We start from the raw sequence: 24467 nt of genomic DNA, 5'->3' as shown, positions 1-24467 counted from the left end.
CATCAGCCCAGATGCCTGTAGAGCTTGGAGGCAGGGCTGGGGGATATATAAAATGGTTCCTTTGCAGCACTTTAGGCAATTTAACTTCAAAGGGGAAAAAAGTCACATTTCATTCAACTCCAGCCCAGCTGCTATACTCAGCAGCACTTCAGAAGTGGCTGGGCTGCTATAACATGAGATTTTACTTTAAAAGTTGAATTAAGAGATGTCTGGGTGAGCAAAAGGCAAGGAGGGATGGGTTTTAAGGTGAAAAAAAGGAGGAAAATATTTTCAACTATCATTATGAGGCCTGGATATTATTCCAGCAGCACACTATAGTCTTTTATAACCAAAACTATAATAGGAGTTCTGTAACTCTCCAGATTTAGTTTTTTCTATAGAAAGTAAGAGATGAAAATGACCACTGGAAAAGCAACTGAGCTCATAGAGATTAAAGGATGGAGGAGGGTTCAAAGTGTCAAGAAAATTAAAGTATTAAGACAATACTTACTTTAAGACTATTTTATGTAGACTATTAAGAGAAGCGCTGAGATGCTGGGTCTTGTTATGGCTTCTGTATATTGCTATGGTGCTGTAAAAACTAACTACACTGGGGAGAATTCACCCCAAGCAGAAAACTGTGTAGGACAGCCACGGGATTCGACTATATGAAAGGGCTGTAAGCTCCAACATAGGAGATGTGCCAGCAGCTGAAAGCAGGAGGATCCTAATAGCACTCAGCATTACAGGGATTTTTTTTACTGCTGAGAACCAGCCCATAGTCAGTCTCGAGGGTGGGGTGCCATAATGTAGAGCAGCCCTTGGTTGCTCTACTTCACTCTGGGAATTTCACTGGTTCCTAGAGGTGTACAGAATGGGGAGGGTGCAACAATGACTAAGTCATATTTTGCCTCTCCTCCCGCAAGGATGAGCCATTCTGTGCTGCATTTCTAGCAGGTGCAGAAATAAAAACCTCTCAGCCAAGGTACTTTTAACCATTTCTCTTCCATTTTTCTCTTTCTATCATGAAAGATCTGCAAAAGAATTATTCCACTCTTGTGCATCTCTTAAGACTGTAGCATGGGAAAGTTTCATCTTGAGTTTGCTGCAGACTTTAAGAATGACCTTTGTCTTCTGACCTTTCTTTGATGGGTGCCCCTTCAGTGCCAACTAATATCTCCACACCCACTACGACCTCATCCAGTTTTCTACTTATAAGGATAAGCACATTTTAGATACAGATATCTGTATAAATATAAAATGTGATGTTCAGCTCTTTGATATACACATTGAAGGTAACCAGATTGTTCAACTAAAAGAGAATGTGGTGTTACTGTGTGTTGGTGTGGGTTCACAATTAGAGTGGGCTAATGCTCAGAGACTTGTGTTAGGTGTGAGTGTTACTTTATCATATGATTTCCTCCTTTTTTAATATTTGTCTTATTGTCAGGAACTGTACTTGATGGACCTTCACTCTGAATTTACGTCTACACTTCACACCATTTGCAGCAGCATGTGGGGTACGTATTGCTATACACCACAGTGCAAAGCTAGGTATATGTACACTATGGTGTGTAGCTGCACATGGCAGTGAAAGGCTCTGGCATTGGCAGAAGAACACTACACTGCTATTTTTAGCAGTGTAGATGGGAAAACATTGCTTGGCCAAGTAGAGAGCCATGTAGGTACATACCCTAAGGATTCAGGCATATCTTTACTCACTTACGCAGTGCCTCACTGTCTACACTCCTATTGATACCCATGCTGGGAGAGAGACGGGGTAACAGTGAAGTGAGCAGTGTAGATGTACTCTGAGTTAATGAAGCTTTTGTGTGGGTAATATTATTATTTAAGAACCATATTACAGTTTCATTAAATGTACCAAAATATACTAGATGAACTGCTTCAAATTCATTTTAAGAGAGGTAAAATTATTTTCTTCTAGTTCTTCAGTTAAGGTTCTGAAAAAAGTGGTTCAGAAACCCAAAATGAACAGCCTGTAATTCAACAAAATTATTTATTTATTATAGACTGAACTATGTGCAAGGTGCTTTCCAAACACTAAAGATGGATGATCCCCACTCTGAAGACCGCAGAAGCTAAGAATACACAAGCGGACAGAGCTTAAGGGAAGAGGAATAACAATAGGTAATTTAAAAAAATCATTAGAAAGTAATGAGAGATAGATTAATCTAACTTCTCGACACAATGTCAAGTGTCAAACTGCCTCTGGCAGAACACACAGAAAAAGAAGCCAAAACTCCTAATGGATAAGTTGCAAATTTCCTGCTACACTTCCAAATAAAAGAAAAATGCCTGTTACAGTTCATAAAAAGATTGGCAAATACTTGTGCAAATTGATTTCCATAAATACTTACAAAAATTGAACCAGGACAGCATTTGCCATGTGCAAATTCTGAACTAAGATTGAGTAATACATTTAATAGGACAGAGAAAATGACACAGAATATGGGTGCACACAATAAAAGGGACCTCTTCCAAAATGGTGTGCAGAAGGAGGCAGGCAGGGAGACTGGACTCTAAGTATCAGGGAAATTGAATGGTCACAAGATCCCACACAGCTGGATGTCTCAAACAGTTGCATTTATTGTATTTATTCTTGATACTGCAGAACAAAGAAAGGTCAAAAGTGAGCTGGCACAATCATTTTTGTTTTAGTGTCTAAAAGTTTTCAAAGTGGTGCATGGGAGATACCTGCACAAACCTTTCTTGCATACAGGGAAATTGCTGCAAGTCATAGATCTATTCATTCAAGACCCAGATAAAAGATTCTATGGTTGTATTACTCCCAGCTCCCAACACTCCTGGGATGATAACTAAACACTTTCTTAAACTCTCGATAGAAACTCACCCCATCTGGTCTGCCATCCGAGGCTGTAACAATCAAAATGTAGCGATCAGTGCTTTCTCTGTCCAAGGGCTTTCCTAAGGCAAGAAGTCCAGAACTAGTAATAAAACAAAACATTAAATTATATAAGCTTTTAGGATATATCATAACTGCATGAAGGCTTTGGATGGGTAAATACTTGTAAAACAATGAGCCGATTTCGAATGCTTTATGGTTTCATACACGTATAATTTATGACTAAAGTAGTGACCTGATGATGTACAGGATTATACAATAGATAGTCCCAGACTGAATGCAAGACTGTCATTCATTCAAGGGGTTTGTACTGCTGTCATAAACCACAAGAGAGAATTTCATGCCTTATATTCATCACAGCAGATTTCTGATAGCCCTGACAGAAAAGCATTTAGATTACAGTATTTGTATTAAACTAGGGAATGTCTCTTACAAAGATTCATGTCCCTTGAACATTTTACAGAAAAGTCTACTTTTCCATTCATTGCATAAGTGTACTGAATGAGTGTGCACAGAGTCAATTCTTTTTCAGTGCTCACCAGTACGGGTACTGTATTCCCTAGTAATAAAAGATTATCACCAGTGTAGGTGGTGTGTAAAGGAGAATAAATCAACCTACTGTCTTTAGGCCATGAAAGAACTTGTGCTGTTCCAAAACAATACAAAATAAAAATTGACGTAAATAGCAAAGACAAATAAAGCAGAGTAGGATTTGTCCCAGATCTCCATGGTCAGGAGTCTGACTAACTTCTTGAACTGCTTTGTGGTGTCGAGGAACAAAAACAGATTCTCACTGTGGACTAACATTCATAATAATCACAAAATTAGCAGTTATTATTGGTCTTTATCTAGTAGTGATGATCCTCATTTTGTAGGAAGGCTCATTTCTATTTCACCTTGGGTGATACAGCTGGAGTTTCCCCAAGGAACTCTGAATTTTTCTCCTAGCTTTCCCACAGTCTGTATGAACTGCCATAAAGGATCCGACCTAAGATAAATCTAGTCCGGTATCCTGCCTCTGACAGTGGCTAGCACCCAGTGTTTTCGACGTAGGTAAGAGCACCACAGAAGGCAGATGTGTAGTAATCTGTCCCCCACATTTGGTCTCAGATTGATATTTAATCGATAGAAACTGTCTTAAACTCTGAAGCATCATGTTTAATATCCCTTCCACAATTTTTTGTCATATTTAATGACGATGACTCTGGATACCCTTGCTAACCATATAAAGATCTAATCCCTTCCTGAATCTTGGTAAATTCTTGGTCTCAGTGAGAATGTGCCAGTGTATTCCACAATTTAATTACATATTGTGTGAACAAGTATTTCCTTTTATCAGTTTTGAATTTCCCACCTTTTAACTTCATTGAATGTCCCCTGGTTCTTCTCTTATGAAACAAGGAGAAGAGACAGACATTCCACATCTACCTTCCCTGTTCCATACATACTTGTATAGATGTTTATCATGTCCCCTTTTATTCATTTATTTCTAAGGTAAACAATCCCAGGCTCTCTCTCCATATGCAAGTTATTCCATGTCTTTGATCATTCTCATCACCCTTCTTTGAACTCCTCCTAATATAGCAATATCAATTTTAAGATGAGGTGAACAGTATTGCACATAGCATTCCAGATGAGGCCACCACATTGATTTATATAAAGGTGGTAATAAATATTAATCATCCCAGTCCTTATGCAACTTAATATCTTGTTAGCTTTTTTGACCACAGCGAGCAGAAGTCTTCATTAAGCTATCTGTAATGACATCCAGGTCCCTTTCCTGAGTTGGAAGAGCTAATTTAGAACCCTGTAAGATTAACTAGTAGTTTTGTTTTGTTTTTCCCTTCCATCATGCATTGCCTTCACCGTCATGTTGCCCATTCACCGAGGTTGTCTAAATCTCTCTGAATCCCTCAGTCCTCTCCTGTCCTAACTTAAATAATTTTGTGTTATCTGCAAATTTTGCTACCTCACTACAACCCTTCCCCCCCCCCTTCCACTTTCCTGATAATTAATAAATATATTAAACAACTTTCAGGAACCCCACTGTTAACCATTTTCTATTATGAAAATTGACCATTACTCCTATTCTTTGTTTTCTATCTCCAAGCCTGTTTTTGATCCATGACAATATTTTGCCTCTCACCTTAGTTAGCTTCTTGAGTATCTCTTGTGCAGGAACTTGTCAGAGGCCTTTTGGAATCTAAATAAATGTCTACCAGGTCTTCTTTATCCACTATTTTTTTGGCACATTTGATAATTACTAGAGATTAGTTTTCCTTTTCAGAAGCTATGCTGGTTAGACCCTATCATATTGTGATCCTCCAAGTGTTTTGTTATTCTGTTTTTATTGATCATTTCAACCAGTTTGCTAGGTACAGATGTAAGGCTCATATTATATAATTAACTGTATCATTCTTAGAGCCTATTGAAAATACGGGTATAACATTTGCTACCCGTAATCCCCTGTTTATTGTTTTTAAAGAGATATTGTACATTTTTATTAGTTGCTCAGCCAGTTCATAGTTAAACTCCAACAGACCTCTTGGATTTACATAATCTGGGTTTTTATATTATAAATTTGCTCCAGCAACTCTTCTTCTGACATTTCACTCTTCAAGACTTCTCCTCTTTATTATCAGAAAGGAGCAGGTCAGGGTAGGAAGCTCCCCAACATCTTTGGCGGTGAACACTAAAGTCTGTTATGCCAGTGCTCTATCTTTGGTCAGCTGGGTAGAGCAAGCACACACTTTTAAGTGAATACTAATATGGTTCAGTGGAATAAGAATAAGTGGGAAGTATTAGGAGCTCTTTCCTAAGATCAAGTGACTGGCCTCTAAGATAATATCCAGTCTCAATCATTATGATAGGGGGAATCTGAGAAAGGTGTTAAATCATGTCACTCATGGCTACAAAAAAACCCCCCAAATGCTAAGGTGCATGAATGTCTCTAGTAGCGTCTTTCAGAGATGGAAAGAACATCAAATCAGATTGACTCAGCAATAACTTATTTCCAGAATTTTACTAAACAACTAGGGGGAACATGCATTAATACTCTATATCTTACTTCCACTTCTCTAATCTCATGCACTGTTCTCTGCATGGGGCCACTATACCAGGGAACTCAATTAGTAATTACATTAATCTTATTAAAGACCATTTAACTTTTAACCTAAAATTTTTATTTCAATATTTGATACATCAGAAAAGTGGAAATAGCAGTGAATATCCCGGGATGGCAATTTGCCCCCTTCCAATATTTTAAAAAGGTCAGATGTCTATTAATAGGCACAAAAGAGAAAACCACTCCCTGCTTTTAAATAGTACACATATCCCCAACTGCCCCTTTTAATGAATTAGCAATCATCTCAATGTAATAAAAAGTTTAAAATAAAGGTTTAAGAACACTCTAATAAAATCTAAACAGAAGGAAACTGGATTTGCATGTTCTGCTCATGTTCAACATGAATGCTTCCTATTAAGAAATTTGTGTTTTTATTGTGATAAAATGTTAGTACAGTTATAATACATTTCATGATTGGGCTCTGAAGGAAAAGTATACTTGTTACAGATAAAATCTCCACAAGAAATAGTGCTCCAATAACAGTACACTGCAGCTGCAGGCTCATTTATCACCTGTGAATTTTAGACTTAAGATGAACAGGAAAACATACGCTGTTTTGCTTTTTTTCAATTCCTGTGTGCACCATACTGTCCTATTCCAAGTAAAAAGAACAGGAGTACTTGTGGCACCTTAGAGATTAACAAATTTATTTGAGCATGAGCTTTCGTGGGCTACAGCCCTCTGCCATGTACATTGGCCAAACCAGACAGTCTCTACGTAAAAGAATAATGGACACAAATCAGACGTCAAGAATTATAACATTCAAAAACCAGTCGGAGAACACTTCAATCTCTCTGGTCACTCGATTACACACCTAAGAGTTGCAATATTACAACAAAAAAACCCTAAAAACAGACTCCAATGAGAGACTGCTAAATTGGAATTAATTTGCAAACTAGACACCATTAAATTAGGCTTGAATAAAGACTGGGAGTGGATGGTCATTACACAAAGTAAACCTATTTCCCCGTGTTTATGCCCCCCACTGTTCCTCCCATGTTCTTGTCAACTGCTGGAAATGGCCCATCTTGATTATCACTACAAAAGTCTTTTTTTTTCTCTCTCCTGCTGGTAATAGCTCACCTTAACTGATCACTCTCGTTATAGTGTGTATGATAACACCCATTATTTCATGTTCTCTGTGTATATAAAATCATCCTACTGTATTTTCCACTGCATGTATCCGATGAAGTGGGCTGTAGCCCACGAAAGCTTATACTCAAATAAATTTGTTAGTCTCTAAGGTGCCCCATGTACTCCTGTTCTTTTTGCAGATATAGACTAACACGGCTGCTACTCTGAAACCTATTCCAAGCAGTCTCTTCTTATCCCTGTAACATTTGTAATAAGTCTTTTCTAGATAAGCTATGTAGATAACTGAACATACTTGAAGAAATGGTTTAATTATGAGATATTGTGTTGTACTCAGGGTCAAATGGACTGTATGCATTTCTGTTTCATGTATTCCATTATCATTCCTTGGGCTTTAGTCAAATATTCATCACTTTTCATGGGGAGCTAATGAAGTTCCTAATTACCTCAGATAAGATTCAGATTTTGTCAGAGGAGACAGAACTGAAGCTTAATTAAAAAGGCTACTATGTCAGTCTTCAGAACGAGGCATTATCTAGTTAGTGATGTGAATGCTAAAGGAGATATACTGTACACAGTTAAAAAAGGGTTAATTGATATAGCACTAAGGGACTCGACCGCTTCTGGAGTCACAGAATGGGGTTCCCTCACCCTGGATTCTCACTGCAAACAATCCTTATGTATTCCAGCTGCAAGTTCAACACTAGGTGTTTTATTTATAATGTGCTTTATAAATATTTTTCCCCCCAGCATAACTAGATATTTCCCCCAAATCTTTACCTATTGCAAACATGCAGAACAGAAGAGAAAAGATCACTCCTCTGTGAGATCCTGGGCTTCTCTAAGGCCCTGCCTACACTGGCAAATTTCTGCGCAGTGCAGCAGCTTTCTGTGCTGTAACTCCCGAGGTGTACGCACTGCCAAGCCACTTAGTGTTTAGAAACTGTGCAGTTGTAGTGCTCTAAAAAAAACACCCAGTCAAAAGGCATAGAGGTGTGGATGAAGAGGGGCAGGGGGACTCAGAGGCAGAGGATGACTCATAGGCCAGCGATGCATGCAGTCAGGAGCTCTTTTCTACCCCAGAAGAGCCTAGCCAGTCACAGCTGTCGGATCTTGGTGAAGCACAAACAGGAGAGGAGGCCCCTGGTAAGTGGATCTGATTTTGGGAATTGCTGAAGCGAGTTGTTGGGGGCAGAAGGGTTGGAGAAAGCAGGCTTGTCTCCCACTGCTTGCCTAGTCTGAGTGGCAGAACAGGCTGTTGATAGACTCCCTCACTTCATGGGAATCTCCTTCTGAGATCTCCAGGAAACTCTCAAGAAGATACTAGGCAATCTGCTGCCTCAGGTTCCTCGGCAGAGCTGCTTTGTTTCTTGCCCCATTAATGGTAATTTTCCCTTACCACTTTGCCATTAAGGGGGGTGGGGGAGAGCACCACTGCTGCACACAGGTGAGCCGCATAGAGGCCAGGGTGGAAGCTGCAGGTTTGGAGAAGACCCTCCCTTGATTCCCTGCTCACCCTCAGCAGCAAGATATGTTCCATAATGATCACCTCCTGTGGAAAGTGTGAGGACAGGAATGATTATCAGGCCCTGCTACAGTGCTGGCTCTACCCAAGAGCCACATGCCCAGTGTACATCAGGGTCCGGGAACAGTGATTTACCCTGCTCCTGCGGCTGCTCACCATTTTGGGGGTCTTGTGGCTCATGTGGACTTGCTTGGGATCAGTCAGTTAGTGACAGGTGTGTGAGTACTGTGTTTTAAAGCACTGAATCAGTGTTGTCTGTGTTGCAAACAATACTGCTTCTGTAAAATGTTGCATTTAAACTTCAGAGAAATGACCTTGGGAGCCCAGCCTCCCTCTTTGTTATCAGTGGCAGAAAGGCTGCCCAGAATTAGAAAGTGGCCAAGGACAACTAAGGAGGACTTTCTCCTTGAGGTTATGATGCACTCCACTGCCAAGAAACAGGAATTGAAGGAGTGGTGGGACAGTGAGAAGAGGGACCGAAAGGAGAACGTGGCACACCAGAAAGAAGCCACGGAGTGGCTCTTAAATGTTATGGAGTGCCAAGTGGACATACTCCAGGTGATACTAGCTCTTCAAACTGAGCAGCTCCGCATCCGCCCCTCCCCTGCAGCCACTGTCACAAAACTCTTTCCCATGTGCCACGCCTGCCCCCTCCACATTGCCAGCACATTGTTATCCACCTCCTGACTCCACTTTCTACCTGCAGCATTCCATTCCTCCCTCCTCCCAGTCCAGCAGTGTGGACTCCACTACCCACTGCACTCAACACCCATCCCTCTTCAGTTTGGACCCGCTGAAGTACAGCACCCGCTGCATCGTACTCCAAAGGAGAAGGTTGGGTATGATCTCTGGACACACACACATCTGAAGCCGTCTCGGGACACCTCCTCCTCTTGAGACCTTCCCTTCCCCCATCCCCCAACCCCCGCCCTGCTGATGAATTTGTTTGTTTGACTGTCTCCTCCAGTTGTTGTGTTTTAATAAAAGAATTGTGTTTGTTTGAAAGCAATCTTTAGTTCTATTAAGTGAAAGCAAAAAGAAAACTGCAAAGCAACATACAATTATGTTAAGGCCCCTTCTTGCATCATGTGCACCAATCACCTCCTAGTATTACAAGCACTGCACTCCCAAGCATAGCAACAAATATTAGTGGCTTTCAGCTTCAAATTGCTGCCTCAAGGCATCCCTGTTCCTTATGGCCCTGTGCTGCACCCCTCTAATAGCCCTGGTCTCTGGCTGTTCAAACTCAGCCTCCAGCCACTGAGCCTCTGCAGTCCAGCCCTGAGTGAAGCTTTCACCCTTCCCTTCACAAATATTATGGAGTGTACAGCCAGCGGCTATAAGCATAGGAATATTATCATCGGCCATGTCTAGCTTCCCATACAGGCATCACCAGCGGGCTTTTAAACCGCCAAATGCACACTCAACAGTCATTCTGCACTTGCTCAGCTTGTTGTTGAATCACTCCCTGCTGCGGTCAAGTTGCCCCATGTATGGCTTCATGGGGTAGGCGAGGTCTCCCAGGATCACAATGGGCATTTCGACTTCCCCAATGGTGACCTTCTGGTCCGGGAAGAAAGTCCCTGCTTGCAGCTTCTTGAACAAGCCAGTGTTCTGAAAGATGTGTGTGTCATGCACCTTTCCAGACCAGCCTGTGTTAATGTCTGTGAAACACCCACGGTGATCCACAAGTGCCTGGAGAACCATTGAGAAATACGCCTTGCGAATAATGTACTCTTTGACTATGTGGTCTGGTGCCAGAATCTGAATGTGTGTGCCAGCTATCGCTCCTCCGCAGTTAGGGAAGCCCATGAATGCAAAGCCATCCAAAATGTCATGCACATTGCCCAGAGTCATGGTCTCTCAGAGCAGGATGTGATTAACGGTCCAGCACACTTCCATCAACACAACTCCAGCAGTCAACTTTCCCACTCCTAACTGGTTAGCTACAGATTGGTAGCAGTCTGGAGTAGCCAGCTTCCACAGTGCAATCGTCACACACTTCTCCAGCGACAGGGCAGTTCTCATTCTCATGTCCTTGTGCCACAGGGCTGGGGCGAGCTCATCATGAATGTGGCTTTCCTCATGTGAAAGTTCTGCAGCCACTGCTCATCATCCCAGATGTGATCCCACCACTCAGTGCTTGTTTCCTGAGCCCAAAAGCTGCGTTCCACTATGGTCAGCACCTCCGTGAATGCCACAAGCAATCTTGTGTCGTAGCTACTACTTGTGGTGAGATCAATGTCGCACTCCTTTTGCCTTTGCAGTGTAAGGAATAACTCCACTGCCACTCGTGACGTGTTGGTCAGAGTGAGCAGCATACTGGTCCACAGTTCGGAATCCATTCCTGCAGCCCGAAAGAGGCAGGGCACGCAGTACACAAACCATTGAAAGATGGCGCCAAATGTGGATGGAAGCACAGGGATTGCTGGGATGCAAAGCAATGCATCATGGGGAATTGGGATTGGACACAGGATGCCCTGCGACCCCCTCCGCCTTCCCACAAATCTTAGAGACAAAAGAGAAAGAGGTGCTCTGTGGGATAGCTGCCCAGAGTGCACTAATTTGAATAGCTCTGCAAGTGCTGCAAGTGTGGACTCATTATTGCACAGGCAGCTGTCAGTGTGAACACACAACAGCAGTTTTCCTTCTGCGCTCTCTGAATGGCGCTTTAACTGCCGGTGCTGTAACTTTGCCAGTGTAGACGTACCCTAACCCTTCTTTCCAGCTTTCTTCACTCCCTCTGTCTCACACTGTCTCTCTTTCAACTGTTTCCAGTTAATAAGCAGAATCATCCAATTAATTAGCTGATCACTTAGTACTATTACCTCATCAAGTTACCCCATGTGGGGATTCTTCCAAAGGGCACATAGTGGTGAGTCAGTCTTAGGCTACTCACACTCTGTAACAATTACCTAGATTAGAGAGACAAACGGGGTGAGGTAATGTCTTTTACTGGACCAACTTCTGTTGGTGTGAGAAACAAGCTTTCAAGCTTCCACACAATTACGTAAATTGAAACATATGAAAAAGCTTCCTATTTAAGGGCCTCATCCTTCTCCAATTAAAATAAATTGGAGTCTTTCAAGTAATTTCAATGGTCTTTGGCTTGGGCCCTAAGTGCATCTGGGTTCTTAAGAAAAGTATCTAATGTAAATTCCTGGAAAAATAAAAAGATTATTGGAACAATCGCAAGGACATGGTGCTAGTCCTATATTGTGCTAGTACTCCACTACAATCAAATAGCATTTGACTTGGCAGAACAAATCAAGATTGGATGTCCTTTCTAAAAGATAGATTCTATATCAATCAATCTGGTTTCACTGAATTAGTGGGTGATGTGGCCTATGTTATGAAGGAGGTCAGACTAGATGATAATGATTCTGTCCTTAAAATCTATTAATATCTATAAGAGGCTGTGAGATGCCACTCCTATGCCAAGAACATTTAGATAACACTAACTATATGTTTCCTCACCACCAATCCATTTTCTGAACAAGATGTCTCAATGCCTAGAAAAAATCAGTGGATCGACAAAGAGAACTTAGCTCATACTCAGTCCAGAAAAGTCAGAAGTGATGATGGTACAAAGGCGGATATTCTTCAAGAAACTTGACAATACTCTAACAACAGACCACACACCATGAAAGATGGAAAAACGTAGTGGCCATACTGGAGTCCTCACTTTTCTTTTCAGAGTAGCAGCCGTGTTAGTCTGTATTCGCAAAAAGAAAAGGAGTACTTGTGGCACCTTAGAGACTAACAAATTTATTTGAGCATAAGCTTTCGTGAGCTATAGCTCACTTCATCGGATGCATGCAGTGGAAAATACAGTGGGGAGATTTATATACACAGAGAACACGAAACAATGGGTGTTACCATACGCACTGTAAAGAGAGTGATCAGGTAAGGTGAGCTATTACCAGCAGGAGAGCGGGGGGGGGGGAATGGAAGAACCTTTTGTAGTGATAATCAAGGTGGGCCATTTCCAGCAGTTGACAAGAATGTCTGAGGAACAGTGGGGGTGGGGTAGGGGAATAAACATGAGGAAATACTTTTACTTTGTGTAATGACCCATCCACTCCCAGTCTTTATTAAAGCCTAAGTTAATTGTATCCAGTTTGCAAATTAATTCCAATTCAGCAGTCTCTCGTTGGAGTCTGTTTTTGAAGTCTTTTTGTTGAAGAATTGCCACTTTTAGGTCTGTAATCAAGTGACCAAAGAGATTGAAGTGTTCTCTGACTGGTTTTTGAATGTTATAATTCTTGACGTCTGATTTGTTTCCATTTATTCTTTTATGTAGAGACTGTCCAGTTTGACCAATGTACATGGCAGAGGGGTATTGCTGGCACATGATGACATATATCACATTGGTAGATGTGCAGGTGAACGAGCCTCTGATAGTGTGACTGATGTGATTAGGCCCTATGATGGTGTCCCCTGAATAGATATGTGGACACAGTTGGCAACGGGCTTTGTTGCAAGGATAGGTTCCTGGGTTAGTGGTTCTGTTGTGTGTTGTGTGGTTGCTGGTGAGTATTTGCTTCAGGTTGAGGGGCTGTCTGTAAGCAAGGACTGGCCTGTCTCCCAAGAACTGTGAGAGTGATGGGTCATCCTTCAGGATAGGTTGTAGATCCTTGATGATGCGTTGGAGAGGTTTTAGTTGGGGGCTGAAGGTGATGGCTAGTGGCGTTCTGTTATTTTCTTTGTTGGGCCTGTCCTGTAGTAGGTGACTTCTGGGTACTCTTCTGGCTCTGTCAATTTGTTTCTTCACTTCAGCTGGTGGGTATTGTAGTTGTAAGAACGCTTGATAGAGATCTTGTAGGTGTTTGTCTCTGTCTGAGGGGTTGGAGCAAATGTGGTTGCATCGCAGAGCTTGGCTGTAGACAATGGATTGTGTGGTGTGGTCTGGATGAAAGCTGGAGGCATGTAGGTAGGAATAGCAGTCAGTAGGTTTCTGTTTCTGTTCAGTAGGTGTTTATGTGACCATCGCTTATTAGCATGGTAGTGTCAACCTCAGCCTGGACCAGTCCACACAAGAGATCCACTTCCTGGACACTGTATTTTCCACTGAATGCATCTGATGAAGTGAGCTGTAGCTCACGAAAGCTTATGCTCAAATAAATTTGTTAGTCTCTAAGGTGCCACAAGTATTCCTTTTCTTCTCACTATTCTTGTACACAGATGGTTACAGTTGTGTGGATTGCCTTCTATCTTAAGATGGCTAGGAAAGCACATCTTTTCCTCTCTAAGGACCCAGCCACTTTTATCATTGTACGAGAGACTCTATATAACTGGTACAGAAGTTGTTGCTTGTGTGGGATGCACAGCCAATTACCCAAGCAACTAAGCTGTCTGGAGCATGGACTGCCTTTTTGTCCTATATTTGTATCTTTTTATCCTATATTTGTACAATGCCTAGCGCAATGAGTCCTAGTCCATAACTGGGGCTCCTAAGTGCTATGGTAATAAAATAAAATAAAATAAAATGAAATAAAATAAAATAAAATACTAGAAACTGAAGTGTTGGCTGCCTGTAGGAGCCAGCTTGGAGAGACTATATGAACAGACAAAATGAGGCTACCAAGTTTCTACACTGGAGCCTCTGTGGCAAGTATGCATTTAAAAGAACCATGCAGTATTAGAAACACCAAATTGAAAGCATGCTTGAGGAGGTTAAGATTCTATGGCATCTGGCAATTGTCACATTGCAGGCAAATGGGACAGATAGTTGTTGTAGAAAGAAGACAAACACCACCATATGAATTGAGGTGCCATATCAGCAGACAGAAACATAAAAATGAAAAAAGAAGAGAAGATAGTGAATTATGAAAGTGAAACTATTATGAAAACTAGAACAAAGATGATCCCAGTGATTATTGGAACACCTGATGTGAACCTTAAGGGTACGAATGAGATCTTAAGAACACGACAGGAGTGCAAGACATCACAATCGGTGACCTCCAGAAGACAGTGCTCTCAGGCAGAGCAAAAATGTTAAGGTAAGTCAAAGGAAAACAAGTGCATTCGAACAACTAAAATGCTGGAATTCTGCAGAGGTTTAAACAAAATACCTGAGTACCCAAAACCTACAGAGTTGATTTGTGGTCAGGATTTATTGGGGATAAATGTTAAACAGTAGCTTTTCCCTTTTTATGCTTAAATATCTTGTATGTCATTAAGAGTATTTGTTTAAAACAAAACAAAATATCCCTATGAGTAATATTGAGAAACAATAATAATAATAAGATGCTAATGATGATGATTGATGATGATGAGAGCACAACACACTACTTTTCCATGAATTCCACTATCTCCTAATTTATTTCCTGACTGAATTCAAAATCTTAGTCTTGGTCTTAATGCAAAAAATCTCCAATGAATTGATGTCATGAATATCTTAAATCAATTTGTGTCCAACAGGGACAATGCAGCTGAAGACACACAGAATATGACTCTTATGGTACCTGCAATAAAAGACCTGTGGCACCAAATCTCAGAGCCTGGGTCAGCTGACTCAGGTTAGCGGTGTTCAGGCTGCAGGGCTAAAAACAACAGTGTAGATATTCGGGCTCGGACTAGAGCCCACCCTCTGAGACCCATTCCCATTGAGGGGGTCTTAGAGCCCAAACATCTACACTGCTATTTTATAGCCCCACACCCTGAGCCCTGTGAGCCTAAGTCAACTGACCCAGGCTGGCTGTGACCACGTCCATGGGTCTTTTATTGCAGTGGAGACAAACCCTTAGGTACTGAGGACCGAGTGTTGTGCAGCAAGTGACACCAACTTTGGAACTGTCTGCCAGTAGAGTTTAGACTACAGTCATAATAAAAGCCGATATTTTTGATAAACGCTTGTCCCAGCAATGACTACCCTCACACATATGTACATTGAAACCATGGTAGCGGAAGATGAAGTTAGTTAATGGCCACACCTAAGGGGTTTATTTCAAAAACAATGTAGGCCCGCTCCCAGAGGTTACAGCCTTGTAGGCAAAAAGAAAAGGAGTACTTGTGGCACCTTAGAGACTAACCAATTTATTTGAGCATGAGCTTTCACGAAAGCTCATGCTCAAATAAATTGGTTAGTCTCTAAGGTGCCACAAGTACTCCTTTTCTTTTTGCGAATACAGACTAACACGGCTGTTCCTCTGAAGCCTTGTAGGCATTTCTTCTGAGAACCAACCCTCTCTTTGGAGGATGTCAGTGACTGGAATCAAGACAGACATGCCTAGCAGTTGGAGCAGGAGTCAGGCCTCATGGTTAGTACAAGAGTTGATAGCCAGGAATCCAAACCCAGGGTCAGAACCAAAGTTGGGAGCAAAATGGAAGAGCCCAGGGTCAGAGTTGAAGTCAGGTGGTGTAGCCAATCAGGGAGCCTATTACCAATCAGCTTTTTACATAATTTTATCAGTGCTTAGATATGGGTAAAGGGCCCATAAAAATACATTACATTTAGATTAGCTGATCCCATCCAAACATAAGGGGTTGAACTTTTATGAATCTATCATCTTTTATTTTGGTATATTCACATTGATCTAAGGGAGTCTCTGCAATTCCTCACTTATTCCTTAAACCCTATTAAATTAGATTAACATTTAAGCTCCTAACGAAAGCTTCCTCTTTGCCTCCCACCCCACCTCTTCCCATTCTCTACAAGGGGGAAGTCAGTTTACCCTTCCTTTCCCTTTGAATAGGAATGACATTTGGTGGAATGATAGGATGTAAATTGCAGCCACTTGAAAGAATGTGGGGCCCTATCTGGTGCTTGTATCTAATAATATATCCTCTTCTTACTGAAATTAAGGAGGTTTTCAACCTTAGGAAAAGCTAAATGTTTCCCATTTTGCTGGTGTCTGAAATATCTAGTTTTAAAATAATAGCTCAAAAAATCTTCTTTTTCATTACAGAGTAGTATTTTTCAAAGCAAGAAAGTAAGTAAAAATATCCCTTTCATTAGGAAAAAGCTGACAACTTTAAAGGCATCTAATTAATCCCAGGTCACTCTTGTAAATGGAACATTTCCACCTCAATGGGTTTTAGCTAGTAAAATGTTTAAAATAAATAAATAGTCCCCTGTGTAAAATTTCAGAGCTCAGTACCATTGAGAGAGCTCTCATTAACAGCTAAGAGCTGAACAACAAACAGCTGAACACCTCTGATTAGGAGTCCTTTCTCTTGCTCACAATCTATATGTTCATTTGACAGAAGTATTAAAAATTCAGTTCTAATGGTTTTTCCACTTACGTTTCAGAGAGATTAAAAACATGTTGAGGATCTCCATTTTGGATGCGGTATCTTATTGGGTCACCCTCTCGATCCGTGGCCTTCAGAAAAACAATCAAAATAATATGTTATAGTCATAGATGATAAAAAAGCTGGTTAGTGCTGTTCAATCTATATGCTGTAAAATTAACCTTCAAAATTAACCCATTGAAGTATTAAGTATCTTTTCAAGAGGAATCAGTGCTCACTGTTTCCATTTTATCAGCTATGGCTGTATGTGCAGTATTTACTATGCAGTTGCATCATGTCAATATTCTGAACACATACAATAATATTTTATTTTAAATATACACTTTCAAATTACCACCACCAGTATGAACAAGTAGCACATGAAATGTATGATGTATTCAAGTACTTATGTTTTCTATTATTTTTAAGGGCTGTGCAAATATATTCTGATTGGACCAAATCCTGACATTTCCTTGACAACCCTCAGGACAGGACCTTTCCCCTATTCTTCTCATCCAGATACTTTACTTTCTGATTGTTTTGTTTGCCATCTTTCTCAATTGTTTTGCTGATGTTCCTCTTACTGACTCTCACCCCTGAATCACAACCTCTCTGACTTTTCTTTCAGGTTCGCGGAAGATCAGGATGAGAAGCAGGTTCTTTGCCTGTGTTGCTGACTGCTTCTTCAACCTTAGTTCTGGTGGATCCACTTCATTCTCTTTCACTTCATTTGGTGTTCTCAGAGGTCTATCCTTTGTCTCCTCTACACTCATCTCCATGTCTAGAGCTGGACAATAAAATTTCATTTTTTTAAACAAAAAATGGGAAAAAATTATTTGACAAAAATTGTTGAGGAAAACCCTACATTTTTAAGACACTCTAATATTCAATTCATTTCCATGGTCTCTAACATCATTTTGATATTGATGAGTCTTAAATCTCTCTCTACACACACCTAACATCTTTCCCTCTGTCTGGGGTCACATCTCTTAACTGTCACTGTTTTTCTGTTACTTTTCAGAACCTTTATATTTCCCTCTCACTTTCTCCATCATGGTTGACAAATTCACTATCCTGATTGTCAATCAAATTTGCAACATTGGCAGCTTCTTTTCCTTCTCTTCCTGAATCCAGACTCTCACAAAACAAAGCAAAACAAAGACACTTCCCCTCTCCCCAATAACTTGGAAATGCATTTATCACTGATTTGGTAGGTTCATATGTGCTTCATTAAAATGCACAGGTAATAGCAAAATAAATTATGTATGATCTTAATCAATTAAATTCAAATAAGTACATCGTGTAAAAACACAAAGAAAACTGAAGACTCACAACCAAATAAAAATCATCTCTCTCTAAATTTGGATCAGCTGATTAAATAAAATTGTATTTTGACACCTGTATATTTCAAGATCAATTAAATGCACCCATTTTGCCACCCCTAGAGAATTACTGCCTGCTTGTAAAGCACACCTCAGGAACATGGTAATTGCTCTATTCCTGTTTATCGAAATCTCAAGAAAATGAGAACATTTGCATACTTAAGCTTTAATCAACAATGGCTGGCAGAATATGAAGTAATAAACAGCTTCTAGGCATGCAATAAACACAGTCTTATTTACCAAATAACACAGTGGGGATTATTTATTGCTACTTTACTTAAGGTAATCTTGATTGTTGCTATTAAAATACCAGTTGTAATCAACTGGGTACATTTTAAAATATGTGGAATTAGCATGCAAAAATAAATTGGAACTTCCTTCATCTGTGTGTTAATAGAAGGAACTGACAATTAGAATTTCCAACAAATTGGAATTTTTAAGTGTATGTAGCTATTGGGTATATCTCAAATATCCAGGATTACTTATGATGGGTTGAAATACATTGCAAGGCCTTAGGAGTCACAGAGTTCAGGAAAAAAATTAAGAACTTGCTCTCAAAAGAAGCTGGTCTTTCCTGGTTATTGTCATCATACTCTTGTGTCAAAAATCAACAAAAGTGAATTAAATGAACAAGGATTTAAAATGAGTTTTTTTGTTTCCAATACTTCTCACTTCCATTCTACCAAACAAAACAAGGTCTCAATCCTACAAACAATTATGCATGTGCTTAACCTTTAAAATCACAAGCAGTCTCCTTGATCTCAATGGAAATGACACATGTTCAAGACTAACAGACTTCAGACAAATTTTATTAGATATACGTGTGATTTAACAATTAAATATTTTGCTTAAATATTGCAATATCTTATTTGAATTCAATATATAAAATAATATATTACACATATGCCATACTGTGTGGCAGGATATACAATACAAAGTTATAATTTGAATGTATATTATAATAAGGTGGGTTTTTTTACTTTTCAAAGCATTGTTCTTTAATAATTGGAATGTTTTATGCTCTTTTCAAAATATTCTTAATGATAATATCTGGGGATCTCTGGTACGTAATAGGAAAGTGGCGATGGCTAGCTACCCCATCTAAATGCTCCCCTCCAGAGCTGACCAGGTCAGTGAGAAGGGATTCAAGGACCATGACTCTTTCATGTCCCCTTTGACATGGCTAATAACACCCCATCTCCATAAATGTAATTTAGGCCTGACATGTTTTCCTAAAGACAATTTTAACTAGATTAAATAAAGACTTCTTTTAAATTTCTGAGTACAAAACCTGATATTACAATGCAACATTTACAAACAAATATTGAAAATTAATTTGGAAACTTTGGGAAAAGTACAATGCTCATTTCAACACTTTATTTACTTTTCCAAAACTGTGTTTGCATTATCCAATATCCTAAAACTAACTAAGGCTTTGCTACCTACAAGATAACCTGAGTCTCAAGGATTGCATATTCCAGCAGTAGAGCAGCTGCCAGTTTATTGCCTATTCCTGATTCAGCCTGCTGCTGGCTCCCTTATTTTAATGCTTTCAGAGACAACTAGCTTATGATTGGCTATGAAAATTATCCAGAAGAGTTGGGCTGTGTAATTCTAAAACTCACTACAGGCAGTAAAAAAGTGCCAAAAGATAACTTTCAGTGTTGGGCTAAATTATTTGTCCTCTCTCAGTGTGGGTGTTTGTGTCTGTTTAACCACCTCTAATTATGCTAATCTTTTGTCAGTGGTTCAGCACACTGTTTAATAGAAAGTTTCCCCATGCATGTGCATTAATTAGACTCAGTTAAAATTCCTCTATTTCATTCTGGTTTAGATAATCTATTTTCAGTAAATTTACTGAAAATGGAAAACATACAGAGCCATATCCTCTGATGACTATCGTAGCTCTGGCACTGACTTCATTGATTAGCTTCACTCAGTGGAGTTCTATTGGATTATGCTATTTATACCAGCTGATGATCTAGTCCACTGTCTCTGATTCTATTCCTTTGATTATCTGCATTCCGCTGAGGTAACCAGACTATGGTATGAGGGCCTCATTCACTACAGACTGAGTTCTTGGGTCAAAATTGTCCGAGCAATGCAAATAGGACTGTCAATTAATTGCAGTTAAGGCATGCGATTAACGCAAAACAAATTAACTTGATTAAAATAATAGTTGTGATTAATCACAGATTTCATCACACTTTAAATAACAGAATAACAATTAAAATGTATTATAAATATTTTTGAATGTTTTTTCTACATTTTCAAATATATTGATTTCTATTACAACTCATTATTTTTCAAATCACCTCATACAAGTCCACTCAGTCCTACTTCTTTTTCAGCCAATTGGTAAGGCAAAAAAGTTTGTTTATATTTATGGGAGATAATGCTGCCCACTTTTTATTTATGTCATCTGAAAGTAAGAACAGGTGTTCGCATGGCATTGCTGTAGCTGGGGTTGAAAGGTATATACAAGTCAGATCTGAAAACATTCTTATGCCCCTTCATAGTTCAACTTGTAGGCACTTAAATTTTACTTTGTTTTGTTTTTGAGTGCAGTTATGTAAAATATTAATAATTCTACATTTGAAAGTTGCACTTTCATGATAAAGAGATTGTACTACAGTACTTGTGTGAAAATGAGCACTGTTTATATTGTATTTTGTGTTGTAATTGAAATCAATATATTTCAAAAATGTAGAAAAAAATCAAAAATATTTATAATAAATTTAAATTCGTATTCTATTGTTGTTTAACAGTGTGATTAAAACTGCAATTAATCATAACAATTTTTTTAATCTCGTGATTAATTGCAATTTTTTAAATAGTCTGACAGCCCTAAATGACAACAGTTAGCACAAACTCCATTTGGGATAAATACAGTCAGGCTAGGTTTTTTAAATGAGCTTAAGAGAATTAGTTGCCTAAATCCAATTGGGCTATGGATGCATCTCTCTTTTAGGCTTCTTTTAAAACTCCAGCCCAGATTTACTGAAAAACTCATTGTTTTGTGCTGCATTTATTACAAAGGCTTGATTCTACAATAGCCTAAAAATAGCAAACTGAGTAGAGAACCAGGCTCAAAGTGAGTATGTAATACGATTTCACATAGTGTATTCTATCTACACACAATATATAGCTACATCCACGCTATGAGCTAGAGGTGTGATTCCCAGCTCTCATACACATACGCATGCCCGCTGGTTTGAGGCGGGTTTTCACTCAGCACAGCGAAGCCATGCTGCTGCTTCCTCTGCCTGTGCCACTTAGTGGCTACACGACTATCATTTGCGCTCGGTGTCACTGAGGTAGCATATGTGTACGCAAGCTGGGAATCACACCCACAGCTCATAGTGTAGCCATAGCCTATATGTAGTGACACAACCATGTAACAACTTTTGAAGTCATGTAAGGAACTTCAGGACCACATGAAATTGCATTTTACATATATCTTGGACCATCTCAGCTGCACCCTGCCCACTAATCTATCTACTCCATTCCTAACTTCTGAGCACCTTCAAATAGCAGAAATTTAAAACATACACACACACACACGTTTCCTTCTTCCTTCCCTAAATGTGGAATTACCTCCCAAAATCACGTGCCTCAGAGATAAAGCCCTTTTCCACTGACAGGTTCAGTGGTCCAATAACACGACTGCTCAGGATCAGAAATAGGAATTTTAAACCACTAGAAAGAGAAAAGATTCTCAGCTTCCTATCTGGAAAAGCTTGTTGATTCTGGCCATAGTATGTCCTGAGTTATTGGACATCAGAGGATCTAACTGGGACATTGGACATTTTGCCTCTGGGTCACTGGCTCATATCAAGCTCCTGTCAGCAATGACTGAAAGTAATTACACAACTGAATAGCCATAATACATGTGAAACAATGAGCTGTTAGTGTCAGTGAACTTCATAGTGGGCAAATTCAATAAACACAACTAGCCTCCTTTTTGGCAGTATCAGCAGAGAGGCTAAAGAATCAGTGGACACAGAAACTGAATTTTTCTCTCACTTTTAGAAGTGTTGAGACTAATGAATCATTATAGGGAAGTTTGCATAACCACTGCCCCCACTGTTAACTGCCTGGTGGATAAATACAAGCCCTTCAATATCCAGGGCTTTCATGCTGACAACCCACACAATTATTAAATTCAATGAAACGTTTAAATATCGTCTATTATTCTTTATCACACTTCTGAGCAGAAGGCTGGTTAAAAGCTATGCATGAAAATATTTTGGTATGATGGAAATCTGAAATGTTACAAAAATGTCAAGTCAGCATTTTCTTATGCGCTATATCTTTGTTACAGAATAGATTTTAATCCACACAGACTCTCTTTCACCTCTACAAGAGGACAGGACCCTGAGTGTCACACATATAAGCGGAAGTAGCTGTGTAAAGGCTTACACTGAAGTATTCTGTACCTGCAGGTTTAACAAAATGGCACCAATTCTCATGGCCTCACTGATTTCAAGACTGTACATCTGCTGGGGAAAGCGGGGAGGGCTCTGATTGTTTGGAGGAAGTACCTCAATGTAAACAGTAGTGATGGAGCTCCTGCAACGACAGAAAAAGAACCAAATCCAGGTCAAAATCAATTTAAAGCAGAATGGCAATGTACCCTACAATTCCTGTATCTATGGACTGTCCTCCCTAATCCTGTAGGTCACACAACCTCTCTCTCCTGTTTAAAATCCTTCTTCAAGTCACACCTCTTCCTGCATTGTCTCAGAAATGACCCAGACTCCCATCTCAGCCTATCAACATCTTAAATAGTTTTAAAAGGAACTAACTTGGTGTGTGCTTTGCAAAAATGAGCCCCCAAACCCCTGAGCTGCATTATGTCTTTTCTGATGGTGTCAAATTCTGATATACCAATGCATGCTCCCTCATTGGGGGAAATCCTTGACTGATGAAAGCCAGCTATGTTTCTTTGGGGATAGAAGACGGGGATGGTTGAAGAGGGGACAGGGCTGGAACACACAGCACTCTAGGTTATGCTCCTCTAAATTAACATTGTGTGCCAAAATAGCCCACAGCGACTCCAGGATAGAGAGAATGGGAAAACTGTCTTAGAGGCACCTTTCTCTTACATCTCAGTGCAACTGAAGATCTAGACTACACACTTTACTATACTACCAACATCTGCAATATCTCCAGAACCATAAAGCAGTGCCTCGTTATCTGGAAACATGTCACCTTGTAAGCAATCATTATACAGCAGGTTATTATTATTTAGTTTTTATATTACTGTAGTGCCTAGGAGCCCCAGTCATGGACCAGTATCACATTTTCCTCTGCATAAACTAATTAACAGTCTTTAAATCTCCCATTTTCTTTAGGGCTGAAGTAAAAGAAATCGTGATTTGACAAACAAATATGTCCAAAACTGCTGTGAAGAAATCTGAACATGTACGTTTTCCAGAGGATATAAAATATGAATAGCTAAAAAATCTACTAAAAGGTACACATGGATATGAATTTGAAATCACTAATCAATACTTCGGTTAATTAGCTGTACAGGATTCTGATATAGTACATGCTTGTTCTTGCTATATTACAGACACTAATTTATTTTTAGGGGTAAAGTTAGAAAATATTAATGTTGATAAAAATGAGGGACGAACATTGCTTATATCATGCCAGACATTAGTGAAATGTTCCACACTCTCCCTGCATAGTTCTCCCAATGCATATCATCCTTCGGTACCTGAGCAGTCACTATCCACACTGAGGGTATGGCTACACTTGCAGATGTAGAGCGCTGTGAGTTAAACCAGCCCTCACAGAGCACAGTAGGGAAAGTGCTGCAGTATGTCCACACTGTCAGATTCAAGTGCACTGGCGTGGCCACATTAGCAGCTCTTGCAATGCCACAGAGAGCAGTGCTTTGTGGTAGCTATCCCCAGATGCAAGTGGCTGCAACTTGCTTTTCAAAAATGGGAGAGAGGGGGTGGAGTGCGACAGGGAGTGTGTTGTGTGTATGTGGGGGGAGAGAGAGTGGGTTTTGGGGGGCTGCGAGCATTTCAGCATGCTGTCTTGTAATTTCAGACAGCAGCAGACCTTCCTCCCCCCACCTCTCTCTCACACACTCACAGCAAGCAACATTCCACACTAATGGTTGCTTTGTCCCGGAGCAGATAAGCATCCGGTTGTCAGAAACGAAGCTTTGAAAGGGCATATCTGCATTCCTGCAGCCGATTCCAAAGCAATGACAAGAGTGGCCACTTG

At 40.0% G+C, this 24467-nt stretch overlaps 1 protein-coding gene across 7 annotated transcripts in view; it reads right to left on the bottom strand.

The window, feature by feature from the left end:
• Nucleotides 1–24467, bottom strand: part of PCDH15 (protocadherin related 15) — a 1356473-nt gene that overhangs the window by 286812 nt on the left and 1045194 nt on the right. For all 7 annotated transcript variants that reach the window (XM_048859211.2, XM_075130916.1, XM_048859220.2 and 4 more), the window contains 3 exons: nucleotides 22661–22793; nucleotides 16852–16931; nucleotides 2852–2945 (listed from right to left, as the gene is read on the bottom strand). In XM_048859211.2, coding sequence (XP_048715168.2) covers nucleotides 2852–2945; nucleotides 16852–16931; nucleotides 22661–22793 — 307 coding nt within the window. The remainder of the gene's footprint in view (nucleotides 1–2851; nucleotides 2946–16851; nucleotides 16932–22660; nucleotides 22794–24467) is intronic.

This window comes from Caretta caretta, chromosome 7 (genome assembly GCF_965140235.1).
Source record: "Caretta caretta isolate rCarCar2 chromosome 7, rCarCar1.hap1, whole genome shotgun sequence".
Classification (NCBI taxonomy): domain Eukaryota; kingdom Metazoa; phylum Chordata; order Testudines; family Cheloniidae; genus Caretta; species Caretta caretta.
This window is presented reverse-complemented; position numbering and strand designations above follow the sequence as displayed.